The 18,459-nt window shown below is 40.6% G+C and overlaps 1 protein-coding gene across 2 annotated transcripts in view; it reads left to right on the forward strand.

The window, feature by feature from the left end:
* The window catches only part of LOC140204144 (transmembrane gamma-carboxyglutamic acid protein 3), a 43,407-nt gene that overhangs the window by 11,063 nt on the left and 13,885 nt on the right, over positions 1 to 18,459 (forward strand). The window contains exons 2-3 of one of the 2 annotated variants that reach the window (XM_072270560.1): positions 13,317 to 13,362; positions 17,426 to 17,586. In XM_072270560.1, coding sequence (XP_072126661.1) covers position 13,362; positions 17,426 to 17,586 — 162 coding nt within the window. In that variant the 5' untranslated portion in view covers positions 13,317 to 13,361. The remainder of the gene's footprint in view (positions 1 to 13,316; positions 13,363 to 17,425; positions 17,587 to 18,459) is intronic. The other variant, XM_072270561.1, reaches the window with a different exon arrangement.

Here is an 18,459-nt window from a genome sequence, read left to right on the forward strand (position 1 = left end):
CATTCAGTTCTGAGGAATGAAAGACTAATGCAAATGAAATCTGAGTGTAAGGGGTTGGAGCAAACAAACACTCTTGGATGTGTATGATTAATTAAGTTAAAAGATGAGAAAGAAAAATACATTTTCTTTAATGCAGAATAAGGGAGCATTACCTTAAAACTGTAGATTGGTGCTTCCACAGTACTATCAGAATAGACCACTGCACTTGAAGGTTAGTGTAAGTCTAGAATTCATTTTCCCTAAAAGTTAAAGGTCTCAGCTATTGAAAATTCAAAGCTGAACTTTTACTGGGTAACCGTATCAAGATTTTTAGAACCAACAAGGCTAGTGTGAGTGAAAATGGACAGCCACTATCTAATTTCTAAGAAAAGGTTAAGGATCTAAATGGCTTATAGCAGCTCCTATAAGACTTCAAAGTGGTCATTTGGGTTTTGAAGTGAGTGAGAAAGTGAACCATTGACAATGTCAGCTTGCGTTTGGAAAACATGGAATATTCAAATGGAATTGCGAAGACCGCAGTTGTTACCATGGATGTTTTTCTTGAAGAGGGAAGAGGTAATGTCTTTAGAAACAATAGGAAATTTAGGCTGTGGATAGTAGGGAAGTAAAGAAATAGTGAACACAGCTGTTTAAAATTTGACTAGTTGTGTAATAGCTGATTGTGAAGTACAAAATAATTTGTGACTGTTTTAAGAGGGCCTTGTTAAAGTCACGGCTAATGGCGGTATGCATGTGTAAAGGCATCTTTGTCATGCTTTTTGGTTCTTTGTGATGATTATGGCTTGGAAGTTAGGCACATGTTCCTATTGTTCTCCTCCACTCTGCCGACAACCTTTTACTCCCTGCTGTCAAATAATCTATCAAAGAATTGGCAGTATGAATGCCTGGAAAATAATTCAGCCTGTGCACTATGTCAATATCAATAAAGGCAAAGTTACAGTCATTTGGCAGGAGAGATTAAACACTAATGTTGCGCATCTGAAATAACAGTACAGTTTACCAGGAATGTGCAGTAAATTAATTGGCCTATGCATGGAATGGCAAGGTTATGGCTTTTGGCGTAAAATGTCGTCAAGTTTAAAAAAACAACTGCTTTGTTAAATTAAAGTTAATAATACTGCTAAAGAAACACAGATGGAAATGCAATTATGTGTATCATTAATAACATACACTCTCAACTTCTATGGCGGCAGTAGTGGAGGCAGAAACGAGAGAGTCTTTTAAGAGACCCTATCGTTGGATAGGTACATCAAGCTTAGAAAAATAGAGGGCTACGGGTAAGCCTAGATAATTCCAAAGTAAGGACATGTTTGGCACAGCTTTGTGGGCTGAAGGGCCTGTATTACGCTACATGTTTTCTATGTTTCTATTATTTCGAAAGCAATCATGAACTATTAACCATAGAATGATTGCTGTTTAGTGTGATTTGACTAGTTGTTTTCCAATAGTAGTATTTATAAATATAGACCCAGAATACAGAAATACCTTGTCGTAATATAAGTTTTCAACTGACATAATACCGAGTTTAAAAATAAGAGCTGTTTTCACACTTGATGGCTTGCTGGGTATTTTTAGAAATGGTGTAACACCAGCTAAGCTTACGGTACTTTCAGCTGTCTTCACTGTGTGCTGCATCTGCTACAATTCTGATATGATCACACATTCTGAATGAAGCATTGGAGGAAATACAAACAAAAATCTCTTCTGTTATTAGTCTAGGATCTTCTGCGGATTCATTTGTATGAATTGGAATATATGAAGTTTGGGCACAAACTTTCTCCAGTACTTACTCCAGATAACAGTGATAATACATATGGAGTTAAATTGGATAGGCTCTGAAAACGCTGCAAGGGCCAATGTTTCACAGTTAATCTGCACCTATTGATCACAGTTGAAGTCACAGATACAGAGAGCAATTCAGCAAGGATACAGACCCTTCAGCCCAACAAATCCATGCTGATCATGGTGCCAACCCACCTAGTCTCTGCTTCCTGCATTCAGCCCTGCCTCTGCATGCACCTATCCACGTGCTTCTTAAATGATACTATTATACCCGTCCCAAACACTTCCTTTTGCAGCTCATCCCATGTACTTACCAACCACTGCATGAAAAAGTTCAGCCTTGGGACTGTTTTTAAATATTTCCCCGCTCACTCTAAGTCTGTGCCTCCTATAAAGGGTGTTGAAAACTGTACAGTGCTCCCAGTGTGACCTCACCAACAACATGAAGAACTGCAACATCATTGCCCTGACTGTTGAAGGCAGCATGCCAGATGCTTTTTTCTCTACCCTGTCTATCTGTGATGCTTCTTTCAAGGAGCCCTGCAATTGTACAGTAATCTTCACTATCAACAATACCTATTTTCATGTCATCTGCAAGCTTACTGATCAGGTGATGTTCATTCATATCCAAGTCATTTAAATAAATAACGAATAACAAGGGTCCCAACCCCTATGGCACACAATTAGCAACTAGTCTCCATTCCAAGAAACAATTTTCGACCATCATCCTCTGCTTCCCACCTCGGAGTCACCTGACGAGCTCTCTGGATTCATTGAGACCTAACATTCCAGAGCAGCCTACCCTGTGGGACTTTGTTGAAGTCTTGCTAAAGTCCAAATAGACAACATCCTTCATCTACCTCTTTTTCGGTTGCCTCTTCAAAAAAAACAGAAGGTTTGTCAAGTACAACTTCGACATATGAAGCCATGCTAATCAGGCCCTACCCATCCAAATACTGATATATCCTATCACTCAGAATTCCCTCCAGTAACTCCTCCACTACTGATGCCTGTAGATCCCTGGTTTGTGCTAGCTACCTGCTGAAACTATGGAAAAATATTAGCCAACTTCCTGACTTTGAAAACTTCATTAGTGGCTAACAATGAAGAAAATGTCTCTGCAAGGCCCTGCAATTTCTCCTCGAGCCCCCCACGAAGTCCAAGGATACACACTATCAAGATCCACCTTAATGCACTGTGGCAGCAAGTACCTCCTCCTTGGTAATGTAAATGTTTTCCATGCCATCTCCACTAGTTCCCCTTGTCTCTTGTGAAACCATGAGTTCCTCATTAGTTAAACAACAAGGAGAAATATTCATTAAAAATCCTACTCGCGGCTTGTGGCTCAAGACATAGGAAGACCTGCTGTTCTCTAAGGGGACCTACTGCCTCCCTGCCACCCTTTCACTCTTAATATAATTATGGAACTTCTTGGGATTTTCCTTAATCTTACTTGCTAAAATTCATCCCATACCCTCTTTTTGCTCTCCTGATTTTCCACGTAAGAATATTATTAATCTTTATATTAAAATCAAGGGATTCATTAGTCCCCAAGTGTCATGGACTGGGTTAACCAGACCCAAACTATGCAGGTGTCCAGGAGATGTGACAATCAGCATACAAGTGCAACAAAGTAACTTAAGCCAAACTTGTTATCATAAGATAGGAAAGCCAAATAAACCACACAAAATACTACATTGTAAATCATAAAGATTTCCACAAGAATTTCTGGGCTCACAATTCTTAGTCACTGCTTCTTCGGGGGAACTCCAAATTCCAACTCACTTGTGAAACCATCCCTGGATTCTAGGCACTGATCACGATTTCCGGTCTAGGCAAAGCCCAATGAATTTAGGGAAGATACTTCAATAAATATAAATTTCACAAGGCAGAGACAGGCAAACAAGTTTATCTTCTTTTCTCAACGCAGCCTGTCTTTTTCAAATACATCCTGAGCCCATTAACACAGTGTTCAGCATACCCTCATAAATCAGTTAGACATTGTAATGTTCACTCCTCATCCATTAGTACACCAATGTTTTGGACACAGCATTCCACGGGCTTACAAAGGAACATTAATATTACATACATCCAATAAGCCAGAATCTAGGAAAGAATCCATCAGGCCAATGACAGACACAAAGAAAGAATCAATTAACCTAGCTCTCAAAGTGATTAACAGACATCCTCATGTTAATAGTGGTTGAGACAAATAAAAAATTCAGCTGCAATCAACAAACATTAGGCATTAACACACATACAGACCCCACATACCACGAGTTCAGAAAGAGTTAAATTGTCATTTTGAACTGTTCAATGTTTTACAAAATTTAATATGACACACCAAATTCCTAAATCCAATGTATACTTCTTTTTCTTCAACAGAGCCTAATGTTCTTCATCAGTCAACATTTCCTAAATTTTCTAGGTTTATCCTTCACCCTAACAGGACCATGCTGCTACTGGACTCTTGATATCACCCTCAGGCCACACTTAGCCTCCAGTTCGCCTACCAGCCCCATCGTCTACCTGCTGAACCCTGTCTACGCCCACCTGGACAAGCCAGCGAGCACTGTGAGGGTCATGTTTTTTGACTTCTCCAGTGCGTTCGACACCATCTGCCCTGCTCTGCTGGGGGAGAAGCTGACAGCGATGCAGGTGGATGCTTTCCTGGTGTCATGGATTCTTGATTACCTGACTGGCAGACCACAGTACGTGTGCTTGCAACACTGTGTGTCCGACAGAGTGATCAGCAGCACTGGGGCTCCACAGGGGACTGTCTTGTCTCCCTTTCTCTTCACCATTTTTACACCTCGGACTTCAACGACTGCACAGAGTCTTGTCATCTTCAGAAGTTTTCTGATGACTCTGCCATAGTTGGATGCATCAGCAAGGGAGATGAGGCTGAGTACAGGACTATGGTAGGAAACTTTTGTCACATGGTGTGAGCAGAATTATCTGCAGCTTAATGTGAAAAAGACTAAGGAGCTGGTGATAGACCTGAGGAGAGCTAAGGCACCGGTGACCCCTGTTTCCATCCAGGGGGTCAGTGTGGACATGGTAGAGGATTACAAATACCTGGGGATACAAATTGACAATAAACTGGACTGGTCAAAGAACACTGAAGCTGTCTACAAGAAGGGTCAGAGCCGTCTCTATTTTCTGAGGAGACTGATGTCCTTTAACGTCTGTCGGACGATGCTGAGGATGTTCTACGAGTCTGTGGTGGCCAGTGCGATCATGTTTGCTGTTGTGTGCTGGGGCAGCAGGCTGAAGGTAGCAGACACCAACAGAATCAACAAACTCATTCATAAGGCCAGTGATGTTGTGGGGATGGAAATGGACTCTGACGGTGGTGTCTGAAAAGGGGATGCTGCCCAACTTGCATGCCATCTTGGTCAATGTCTCCCATCCACTACATAATGTACTGGTTGGGCACAGGAGTACATTCAGCCAGAGACTCATTCCACCGAGATGCAACACAGAGTATCATAGGAAGTCATTCCTGCCTGTGGCCATCAAACTTTACAACTCCTCCCTTGGAGGGTTAGACACCCTGAGCCAATAGGCTGGTCCTGGACTTATTTACTGGCATAATTTACATATTACTATTTAATTATTTATGGTTTTATTACTATTTAATTACTTATGGTGCAACTGTAACGTAAACCAATTTCCCCCAGGATCAATAAAACATGACTGACTTAAAAGCTTCCCATTTGCTGTCCGTTCCTTTTACTTCAAACAGGCACACCTGATTATCTTCTGCTTAATCCCTCCAAAATTAACCCTGCTTCAGTTTAGACCCTAACCTATGGACCTGTCCTATTCTTTTCCAACCCCATCTTAAAACCAATGGAATTATGGTCACCAGGCCCAAAGTCTCCCTGACCCAGAATATCTGGTGGTCAAGTATCACTCATTCTATCTGCCAAGGGAGTTCTTCATCCTGGTTGCAGTGTAGCTTCCACCATTGGCAAACATCAAATTGGGACTGGAGGAGCTGAGTACTGTGATCAAATGTCACAGGACAGTGCACCCTGATGTCTTCCTGATCATCATGGGTGACTTCAACTAGTCTAGCTTGAAGAAATCTCTGACCAACCACCACTAAAATGTCAGCCGCGGAGCCAGAGCAGCCAACACATTGACTGCCGTTACACCACTATCAAGAATGTTTTCTGTACCATCCCATGCCCACACCTTGGAAAGTCCAATCACCTGGATGTACTAGCATTAAGGCAGAGGATCACAGCACCAGTGGTGAGGACCATGAAGATGTGGTCAAGTGAGGTGGAGGAGCACTAGCAGGACTACTTTGAATTGGTGGACTGGACAATATTCAGGGATTCACCTTTGAATCAGAATATGCCACAGTTGTCATCGACTTCATCAAGACCTGTGTGGATGAGTGGGTGCCTTCGCAAACATACCAGACATTCCCAAACCGAAAGCTGTGGATGAATCTGGAAATGCACAGTCAGCTGAGGGCTAAGTCTGTGGCATTGAGGACTGGTGATCCAGAATTATATAAGAAATCCAGGTACGACCCATGGGAGGCTATTTTAATAGCATCAAAAACAACAATTCCAATTGAAATTAAAGATGGAATCAGATACATGTCAGCTCTGGCAGGGTTTGCAGGCTATTACTTCCTACAAGGCAAACCCTAACATCATGAAAGGTTGTGATGCTTCACTCCCAGATGAACTCAATGCCTTTTATACACACTTTGAAAGAGAGAATAAAGCTATACCTGTGTGAATCATTGCAGCATCTGGTGACCCTGTGATCTTTGAATCAGAAGCTGATGTCAGAACATCTCTCAAGAGGGTGGACTCTTGAAAGGCATCAGGCTCCGATGGTGTGCCTGGTAGGGCACTGAAAACCTGAGCCAGTCAACTGGCAGGCGTGTTCAAGGACATCTTCAAGCTCTCACTGCTACAGTTGGAGGTTCCCACCTGTTTCAAAAGGGTGACAATTATACCAGTGCCCCAGAACTGCTTCAATGACTATCACATCTACAGTGATGAAGTGCTTTGTGAGGTTGGTCATGGCCAGAATTACCTTCTGCTCCTGCCGAAGCAAGGAGGTGGACCTGGACCTGTTTCAGCTTCCCTATTATCATAATAGGTCTACAGCGGATACAAAGCCTTGAACCACCTGGACAATAGCAATACCTACATCTGGCTTTTGTTTATTGACTACAGCTCAGTGCTCAACACAATCATACCTTCAGTACGAATTAACAAGCTCCAAAATATGGGCCTCTGTACTTCCCTCTGTAACTGGATCCTTGACTTCCCCATTGGGAGACTACAGGCAATGCAGATTCTCTCTGGCAATCAATAGCAGTGCACCTGAAGAATACGTGCTTAGCCCACCTCTCTACTTTCTCTACACCCATGACTGTGTGACTAGGAGTTTATAAATTTGCCAGTGACCCAACTGTTGTTGGCAGAATTTCTGATGGTGATGAGGAGGCATCCTGAAGTGAGATAGATCAGCTAGTTGAGTGTCATTGCAACAAAAACCTTGCACTTAATGTCAGTAAGACCACAGAATTAAATGTGGACTTCCGGAAGGGGAAGTTGAGGGGATACACACCAGTCTTCATCAAGGGGTCAGTAGTGGAATGGGTGAATGGTTTCAAGTTTCTGGGTATCAACATCTCTAAAGATTTATCCTGGGCTCAATATATTGATGCAATTACAAAGAAGGCAGATTGTTGAGATTTGGTATGTCACCAAAGACTTTAGCAAATTTCTACAGGTGTACTGTGGAGCGCATTTTAACTGGTTGCATCACTGTCTGTATTGAGGGGCCACTGCACAGAATCAGGAAAAAGCTACGGAAAGTTGCATACTTAGCCAGCTCCATCATGGGCACTAGCCTCCCTCTTACTGTACAAATTTCATGACGTATGCCAATGATATTAAACCTGATTCTTATTTTAATTTCCAAAAAGTTTCTGTACCATCCCAGGCCTACACTTTGGCAAATCCAATCTTTAGGAGTGGTTCCACTCCCAATGTATCCTTGGAGACCAATGGTTGCTGTGAATGGATGGTCAAGGGAGGTGGAGAAGCACTTACAGGACTGCTCTGAATTAGTGGACTGGACCATATTCAGGGATTCATCTTTGGATCATCACCAACTTCATTAAGACCTGCATGGATGAGTGTGTGCCTTTGAGAGCATGCTCAAACCAGAAGTCCAGAGAGATTCTCATTCCATAAAAGGCTGAATTTGTGGTGTACAATGCTGGTGATCCAGAACTCTACAAGAAGTCCTGTACAGCCTATTGTGAGAATGAAAAGGCACTTCAGTGTGAAGTTAGAAACCCAATTGGGTGCATAACAGCTGTGGCAGATTTTGCATGCCTTTACTTCCTATAGGGTGAAACCTGTTGAGATTCTGAGCAGGAACAAGTCACAATGTAAAACAGTAGCCAGCAAGAGCAAGTTTAGTAATCAGGGTAGGCAAGGGCCTACTAAAGGTAGGGAAAGGAATACTAGGTTAAACACCATTTATTTCAGTGCATGAGGTTTAACAGGTAAGGTGGAGACTGGTCTCCCTTCTTGGCAATGTGAGATTTTTAAGTCTCAAGCCAGCATGAATTCTGACATCCACTCTACTATACGCTGCAGGGCCTTTTCAATTCAGGCAGCAGAAACTTATCAGTGATCTGCCTGATCAAATATCATGCAGCAGCCTTCTCAACCAGTAGCCACCCAGTGGGCTGCCAAGGTGGCTTAAAAGCCGATCATACAATGTGTTGCTGCAGAGTGAAGACATCATGACAGCTGCCTATGCAATTTGTCAGAAGTAGCTGGGATAGTATTTTTTCATTTGGTAGTGGTAAAGCTGTTGAAAGGCAATGTGTGTACTGTTAAGGCATTGGAGGTAAGCTTACAGTTACAGCAAATCCCCTACTGTCCCTGTCTGCTTCTGACAAGAGAAAATAAAACGAGTTCTTGCCCTATTTTCCTGCTATTGTAGCTGCAGCAGCAAAATAATTTGAACTATTTGTATTCATTATTCTTGCCAAGTTTCAGGTAGGAGAATTATTGTATAAACTCTGTTGCGTTTGTCCTCCTACGGAGAGCTATTATTCTCTCTTTCATTAGTTTATTTTGTATTGTATTCTCTTAGATCATCTTTTAGTATTGCTGTATTCCAGGGAATGCCAATTTCCACAGCCATTCATGGAGAGAACTTGTATGTATGGAAACTTGCCTGTCAATTTTGATAGCTCAAACAACTATAGTAAGCATCAGGTGCTTTTGAGGAACAACTTGAATAAATTAATTGGACAGTAACATGTGCCTTTTATGATTAAAATTTGCTGTATTTTTCAGGGGGAAGCATGCTGAGTTGTATGTGTTTAAGTGTCTTTGAGTGGATAGTTACCTCCCATAAGTAACAGTGAGCAGCAGACTGGGATGTTGTAAACGTTGATTTGCAGGGGATATGAGAAGTTGTGTGTGTGAGCTCCAAAATGACAGTGTTAACATTAAATCTGCATATTTTCAGCAGGCGCTCAACTGAATGATCAGTAAGAGAGGAGTTGATGTGCACATCACTACTTCTACGGGCACTTGAAAAGCTAGTCAAGACAATCTCAAGCCTCAAAGTTAGACTGTGATGCCTGAGGTGTGAAATGTGAATTGTGCTGACTGGCATATGGGAAAGGGTAGTATTGTATGCAACAATCTTGAATGCTGTAAGTGTGTAGGGTATGTAGATCATGACTCTGCTGCTACTGTACCTATAAAAAGTATTCTGCCCCCCCCCCCCCCCCAGGAGTCTTCATGTTCTATTGTTTTACAACATAAAATCACAGTGGATTTAATTTGGCTATTTTTGACACTGATCAACAGAAAATACTCCTTTGTGTCAAAGTGAAACAAATCTCTACAAAGCAATCTAAATTAATTACAAATATAAAACACAAAATAATTTTTACATAAGCATTCACCCCTTCAAGTCAGTATGTAGTAGATGCACCTTTGGCAGTAACTACAGCCCTGAGTCAGTGTGGATAGGTCTTATAGCAGACTGCTTCAGGTTTTCCTCCAGAATTTCCCTGTATTTTGTTACATTCATTTTACCCTCTACCTTACCTTCACAAGCCTTCCAGTGCCTGCTGCAATGAAGCATCCCTACAGCATGATGCAGCCACCACCATGCTTCATGGTAGAGATGGTGTGTTTTTGATGATGTGCAGTGTTTAATCTGATGGCCAAAAAGCTCAATTTTGCTTTCACCAGACCATAGAACATCTTCCAGCTGACCTTAGAGTCTCTCATATGCCTTCTGTCAAACTCTAGGTGAGATTTCATGTGAGTTTTTTTTCAACAGTGGCTTTCTCTTTGCTATTCTCCCATAAATCTGCAACTGGTGAAGCACCAGTTGTGTGCACAGTCTGTCCCATCTCAGCCACTGAAGTTTGTAACTCCTCCAGAGTTGTCACAGTTCTCTTGGTATCCTCCCTCACTAGTCCCCTTTTTGCATGGCAACTCAGTTTTTTGAGGATGGTCTACTTTAGGCTGATGTACAGCTGTACCATATTCTTTCCATTTCTTGATGATTGACTTAACTGTACTCCAAAGGATATTCAGTGACTTAGAAATGTTCTTGTATCCATCTCCCGACTTGTGCTTTTCAATAACCTTTTCACGGAGTTGACTGGAGTTTTCTTTTGTCTTCTTGGTGTAGTTTTTGCCAGGATACTGACTCACCAGCAGCTGGTCCTTCCAGATACAGGTGTATTTTTACTGCAATCAATTGGAATACCTTGACTGTGCACAGGTCTCCAAAAACAGATCTTCAGTTAACTAATTATGTGACTTCTAAAACCAATTGGATGCACTAATGATGACTTGATGTGTCATATTAAAGGGGGTGAATGCTTATGCAGTCAATTATTTTCTGTTATATATTTGTAATTAATTTAGATCACTTTGTAGAGATCTGTTTTCACTTTGACACAGAAGAGTCTTTTTCTATCGATCAATGTCAAAAAAGCCAAATTAAATCCACTGTGATTCAGTGTTGTAAAACAATAAAACATAAATACTTCCAAGGGGGTGAATACATTTTCTGGGCACTGTAACTGGGGCTTCAATGACTGAACTCTTGCAATATGATCAACTGGGATAGAAGCTCTACAATTTAGCAGGATGCATCACAATTCCACTTTTTTTTGTATTTAAAAGTCACTGTATCTTTGCTAATTGATAAATGAAGTATTTGTTGGGGAATTTGCTATTGAATGTTCATGGATCTCATTGCAGTTTATTAAGTGTACACAGAGGGGTATTTCCAAAGGAAGGATTGTATGTCTTTCTATACCTTTCTAGTGTTAGCTTAAGCTTTTTTATTCCCAGACATTCTTTATTTTGGATATCAACCCTGTGGGATTGCAACATGATAATGAGAAAGAAAATGACTTTCCACACAGCAGGGCGACTTGCTGAAATAGGGAGGGGAAGAATGGTCCTCAGCAAAAAGCTTGTGCAACAAGAGAGTTCAGTGAGGACTACTCCTTCACATGCCTCTGCAAAGAATAATGCATGAAATGACTCATTTTCAATAAACAAGTTCCAATACAAATACGTAACAAACTACAATCTTAGAACAGAACCAGAATGATGCTTTCAGCACTTGTTAGGCCCTATTGGCTATTAGGTTTTGCACTTCTCTGTCTATCTAAGTTGGGTATGGAATACCTATATCTTTCATTGTTTGCTGCAGATTGTTGCATTGGGAAGTCACTCTCTGCCCATGTAGAGGGAATTCATTTAATGTTCCCTCATGGTTTTGCAGATTTCCCATAGGGAAGGGCATTGTTGACTACATTTGGGTTGCTTTGATACTATCATAGATGAACTCAGCAAAACATCACACCATAAAGATTTCTAGTCCTGTGAATTTGCAGTAGGTGTGTGGTCATACCAAATGCATCATTATGTTCACTGCTCAATATCTGGAAGTTGGGCATGATGCTTTTACTTTGAGCCAGTGTGTTGTTTCTTTCATATCTGAGTTAGTGGGAATGTTGTTAAGACTAGCAACACACACAAAATGCTGGAGGAACTCAATAGGCCAGGCAGCATCGATGGGGGGAAAAAAAGTGTGGTCTTTGTTTCGGGCAGGACTGGAGGCAAAAATCTGAAGAGTAGATTTAAGAGGTGTTTGGGGGGAGGGTGGAGAGATAACCACCAGTTGATGGATGAAACCTGGAGGGGGAGGGATGAAGTAAAGAGCTGGGAAGTTGATTGGTGAGATGAGGTCAAAGTGAAAAGGGGATGGGAAATGCAGAAGGGAGGGGGTTGGGGGGCATTATTTGAAGTTTGAGAAATCTATGTTCATGCCATCAGGTTGGAGGCTACCCAAACGTTCCTCCAGCCTAAGTGTGGCCTCATCAGGACAGTGGAGGAGGCCATGGTTGAACATATCAGACTGGGAAGTGGAATTAAAATAGATGGCCACCGGGAAATCCCACTTGTTCTGGTGGAGCGTAGCTGCTTAGCGAAGTGGTCTCCCAATCTATGTCGGGTCTTACCAATGTACAGGAGGCCATACTGGGAGTACCAAACACGGTAAGTTACCCTAATAGACTCTCAGGTGAAGTGTCGCCTCACCTGGATGGTAGTGAGGGAGGAGGTATAGGGGCAGGTGTAGCACTTGTTCTGCTTGCAAGGATAAGTGCCAGGAGGGAAATTGATGGGAAGGGACATGTGGACAAGGGAGTTGCATAGGGAGCGATCCCTGCGGAAAGCAGAACGTGGGGGTGGGGAGAGAAAGGTGTGCTTGGTGGTGGGATCCTGTTGGACGTGGTGGAGGTTTTGGATGTTTAGATGATTTGTTTTTGGAAGAATATTGAATTGAAATATGGATTGATATCTAGTTTTGAGACAATCTAGACATATGGCAGTACATGTAAAATCCTTGGGACACATCTTTAATTGGTAGTGCTGAATGCTTTCTAGAATGTTCGCCACCCATGACTGTACTCATGCCATGCTGTTACAGTTTGATAGTCACTGGCAATTCACTAATTTGCTGTAGCAGAGTAAATTATGAATATTTTCTATGTTTAGATTGTCAGCCCTCTGGTTGGAACTGATGTAATGCTCATTGCGATTTTTTTTTTTTTTTTAAAACATTTTGTGTTCCATTTAATTTTATTTTGAGCCCCTTCATTTAAATAGCTTTATATAGGATAATGCTTTATCCTCTTTCTTATTTCTAGCTTATCTAGTTATAAATGAGGTTACAAATATCTCTGTAGTTTTTATGAATTAACAATTTTCCCCTTGACGGCTGAAGCAGGAAGGGTGACTGAGTTTTAGTAGACCATTGCCATAGTTCTCTCCCTGTCAGTATATGCTCCAACGTGGGTCACTTTCGGAAGATTTGTTCCCTCTGCATGTAATGTACTGTAAATGAATAGCTGGAGCAAGTCTTTCATTTCAATGGTGGTAAGTAGGCTAGGGGAAAAATAATAAGTTTTGTCTTATTGACAGGCATATGTGTTCTACCCAGAGGAGAACTTCTCCAAGCGTGCAAGAAGTGAGTAAATAATTTTTTGATCACTTAAAATTGTTTCTTCCAATGAGCTATATTGTCTCAACTTTACAAGATTTCTTTGGCGATTGACAACCATTGCATGCTTCCTTACAGGTTTTTAAGACAATATACTGTATATGAATCTCACGCGAGAAAGAGAGTTGCATCATTATCTTAATAGGCAACCCCTGAATTTCTTTTGGGGAGGGGGGTGTTCCAGGAGAAATTCAGTCCATAGAATTTCCGTGGCGCAAAGCATCGAGATGCGAGTTTAAAAAAGAAAGTATTTTTATACATTTTATGAAAATGACTTTTATTCTGTATCTCAATCTCAAAATTTGAGTAGGGATTTGTGAATTCTGTAAGAGCCAATTAACATTTCTGATTGCCTCATTATAAGAAGGATGTGGAAATTTACCAGGATGCTGTCTGGATTGGAGGACACTTTTTATGAGGAAAGGTTGAGCAAGTTAGGTGCTTTCTCTTTAGAATGGAGGAGGATATGAGGTGACTTGATAGAGATGTTTAAGATTATAAGAGGCATGGATAGAGTCAGTCAGCACCTTTTTCCCCCAGGGCAAAAATATCTAATACCAGAGGACTTACTTTCAAGGTGAGTGGAGGAAAGTTTAGGGGAGATGTCAGAGGTAGTTGTTTTACACAGAGAGTAGTAAGTGCCTGGAATGCACTGCTGGGGTTGGTAGTAGAGGCTGATATATTAGGGAGATTTTAGATAAGCACATAGACGAAAGAAATACGGTGGGTTATTGGCTCTATAGGATGGAAGGGTTAGATAGATTATGAAATAGGTTAAAAGGTTAGTACAATATCATGGGCTGAAGGGCCTATATTCTATATTCTAACATAACATGAATGGCTATATTTAAATGCGTGTAGCATTCAGAATAGGGTGAACATACTCGTGGTGCAATTGGGGATTGGTCTGTATGATGTTGTGGGCATGACTGAGTCAGGGCTGAAAGAAGGCCATATTTGGGAGCTTAATATCAAAGGATATACTTCGTATTGAAAGGATAGGCAGGAAGGTATAGGTGGTGATGTGGCTCTGTTGGTAAGAAATGGAATTACATCTTTAGAAAGGGGTGACACAGAGTCACAGAATGTTGAATCTTCGTAGGCGGAATTGGGGAACTGCAAGGTTTAATAAAACATTATAGGAATCATATATAGGCCTCCAAATAGTAGCCAAGATATGGGGTTGAGATTGCAAAGCGAGTTGAAAAAGGCATGTAATAAGGGTAATGTCACAATTGTAATGGGGGACTTCAATATGCAAGGGGATTGAAAAAAATCAGGTTAGTGTCAGATCACAAGAGGGGGAATTTGTTGAATGCCTGCAAGATGGCTTTTTAGAGCAGCTTGTGCTTGAGCCTACTAGGGGGAAGGTTATCTTAGATTGGGTGTTGTGTAATAACCCAGATCTTATTAGGGGCCTTAACGTAAAGGAACCCTAAGGAGACAGTGATCAGAATATGATTGAATTCATGCTGCAATTTGAGAGGGAGAAGTCACATGTATCAGTATTGCAATGGATAAAAGGAATTACAGAGGTGTGAGAGAGGAGCTTGCCCAGGTGCAATGGAGGAGGATACTGGTGGGGATGACGGCAGAGCAGAGGTGGCTGAAGTTTCTGGGAATTGTTCACAGGATGCAGGATAGATATGCCCCACAGAAGCAGTTGTTCTCAAATGGCAGGGGTAAGCAACTGTGACTGACAAGTGAAGTTAAGGACTGCATAAAAGCCAAGGAAAGGGCATATAAGGTAGCAAAAGTGAGTGGGAAGTTGGATGATTGGGAAGCTTTTATAATCCAGCAAAAGGCAACTAAAAAAGCTATAAGAAGGGAAAAGATGAAATATGAGGGCAAACTAGTCAATAATATAAAGCAGGATGCTAAAAGTTTTTTTTCATTTATGTAAAGAGTAAAAGGGAGGTGAGATTTGATCATTTTCCTATGGCATTACAGAAAAGATACTGGAATGGATAGAGGAATGGTGTAAGGGGCCTTTTTTGGAAGGCTGCCAGTGACTCATGGTGTTCCTCAGGGATCAGTATTGGGACCGCTACTTTTCACATTGTTTGTCAATGATTTAGATAATGGAATTGATGGCTTTGTGGCAAAGTTTGTGAATGATACGAAGATAGGTGGAGGGGTAGGTAGTGCTGAGGAAGCAATGCGATTGCAGTAGGATTTGGACAAATTGGAAAAAATGGGCAAAAAAAGGCAGATGGAATACAGTGATAATGCATTTTGGTAAAAGGAACAATATTGCAGACTATTATCTAAATGGGGAGAAAATTCGAACATCAGAGGTGCAGAGGGACTTGGGAGTCCTCGTGCAAGACTCCCAGAAGGTTAATTTATGGGTTGAGTCTGTGGTACAGATGCAATTTTGGCATTTATTTCAAGGGGGTTAGAATGTAAAAGCAAGGAGATAATGCTGAGGCTTTATAAGAGATAGGTCGCACGGAGTATTGTCAACAGTTTTGAGCCCCTTAAGATGTGTTGTCATTGGAGAGAGTCCAGAGGAGGTTCATGAGGATGATTCTGGGAATGAAGAGGTTAATATATGAGGAGCATTTGCCAGCTTTGAGCCTGTACTCAGTGGAATTTAGAAGGACGCAGGGGGATCTCATTAAAACACTAGATGGGGTGGATGTGAAGTGGATGTTTCCTCTGGTGAGGGTTATCCAGAGCTAGAGGGCACAGCCTCAAAATTGAAGGGCAACCTCAGCCTTTTAGAACAGAGGTATGGAGGCTTTTTTTTTTATAGCCAGAGAGTAGTGAACCTGTGGAATGCTCTGCCACAGACTGCGATGGAAGCCAAGACTGTGGGTATAATTAAAGCAGAAGTTGATCGTTTCCTGATTGGTCAGGGCATCAAATGATATGGCGAAGGCAGATGTATGGGGTTGATTGTGATTCGGGATCAGCCATGATGAAATGGCGGAGAAGACTAGATGGGCTGAATAGCCTAATTCTGCTCTTGGGTCTTATGACCATAAATAAGTGGGTTGCTAGGTGTTGAGACTCGGCAGGCTGAAAGGGCCTGTTCCGCACTGTACCTATAAACAAGTAATATGATTATAGCTTTCAATATTTTGGGTTGAAAATAAAATTAAAAATCCATCATTTTCTGAACTTGGATATCATAATAATAATTTAACATAATGCAACTGATTTTGGATTCTCCTAATCCAAACACGTTACTGTCATGATGTGTGGGTTTATGCAGATATTTATCATTACCCTTCCCATGGAGAAACCATCCTTCGCTCTGATGTTTGCACCTCATCACAATGAATTTGGAATTCATCCTTCAGGGAGCCATTATATTGATTCTAAACCCTGGGATAATCACCACAGCCAGAAAGACAGTTCAATGTCTACGGTGTAATTTTACAGAAATACTGAATGCTTGCACTTTTTTTTTTAAAACAAAAATGTGACCTTGCTGGTTTGCTGTAACCCTGAAGGCTCATGACAAAAATAGTGATTATTTTCTGTTTTAGATAGTAATTGACCAACCCTACACGCTTAAGTATTTTGTATGTTTAGATCAGACACTAAGCAATCACCTTTTGCTTATTTTAATACTTAGTTGGGATCTTTAAAAGGTCACTCTCTCAAACTGAATATAATTCAGAAATATTTTCTATTTCATGGTTGCTGTGAGGCCATTGGAATATCTGAAGTCAAGGTTAATCCTAGATCCAAGCAGTATGTTTCATCCCTGGTCAATACTAGATCTGTGCACTTATTTTCCCAATTCTGGTCAGTGCAGAGTTGACCTTTAAAGACAGAAGGACATGGTGTATTCATAAATGACAAGCGTAATGAACTGATTGATCATTGATAAATGTCTACAAAACTTAGCAGTTTTGATCATATCACTGTTCTGGTATCTGAATCCATTAATTTATACATTAATTTGAACTTGTTCATTGCAGTAAGTTAGCCTTTGTATTTCTCCAGGTATTATAATAACTTTATTAATGGTCTTAAGTGTACCATCAAGGTTTTAATGTTTCTATTGCCCCTGTAGTGTTTCTTACATCCAAAGAAGCCAATTCTATTCTGAAGCGGTTTCCAAGAGCAAATGGTTTTCTAGAAGAGATTCGGCAAGGCAGTATTGAGCGGGAATGTATGGAGGAAATTTGCGTCTATGAAGAGGCAAGCGAAGTGTTTGAGGACAAAGAAAAAACGGTGAGAGTATTAACTACTTTGAAGTCTACATAAAATGTATTGTGTTCTAACTTATTGTGTACTTCCTATTAATACTTCCAACATGATTAAATGTCAATCATGAGCTTTTGGAAGATTCCACTATGGTTCTAATTTTACTTGGATATATTGGTTTAGACAGAAATATACCACCTAATTTTGCACTAAAACTCTTTGCAGATGCACTGAGTGATTTATAGAAATGTGTTTCGGAACACATAAGTATAATTTTTCAAGAGTAGTTGGCCAGATTTTGTCTAATGGTACATGAACTTACTGTAGAGTTCTAAAGATACTAGATATATCAAAGGCTATTTCATGTTATTCTTCTATGTAACAACATATAAAGCTATTAATTTTTTGAATAACAGGTCAGTCAGTGTGAGGGTTCAAGGAGCCTTGCATTATTTCCATTATGGAAATATTTAAGAAATTTATTACCAATTTGTTTAGTATAAAAATTAAAACTCTTCCCTTTGTTTCTTGTCAATTCCTTATAGTTATGCATTTTATTACTTCCCATTTATTACCATGGGGTCAATAAACTACCTGTTTCTAAAGTCCTATTTAATTGCATCCATAAAGTCTCCTGTTTGCTTAACTATCATTATATTCTATCTCAACACTGAAGTTATTTCACCACTATTCCTTATCTTTTCTAAAGACAGTACCATCTAGTTTATATTTCTGCACTAAATACAGGAACTAAGTTGAACCTGCATGTAACTTCACTCTTTAATAAGGGAAGCAAAAGACAGTAAATTATAGGCCAGGTAGCTTGACTTAAGTGGTTGGCAAGATGTCCATTATTAAGAATGTGGTTTTGGGGTACTTGGAGACACATGATAAAATAGG

The sequence above is a fragment of the Mobula birostris genome, chromosome 10, assembly GCF_030028105.1.
Source record: "Mobula birostris isolate sMobBir1 chromosome 10, sMobBir1.hap1, whole genome shotgun sequence".
NCBI classification, from domain to species: domain Eukaryota; kingdom Metazoa; phylum Chordata; class Chondrichthyes; order Myliobatiformes; family Myliobatidae; genus Mobula; species Mobula birostris.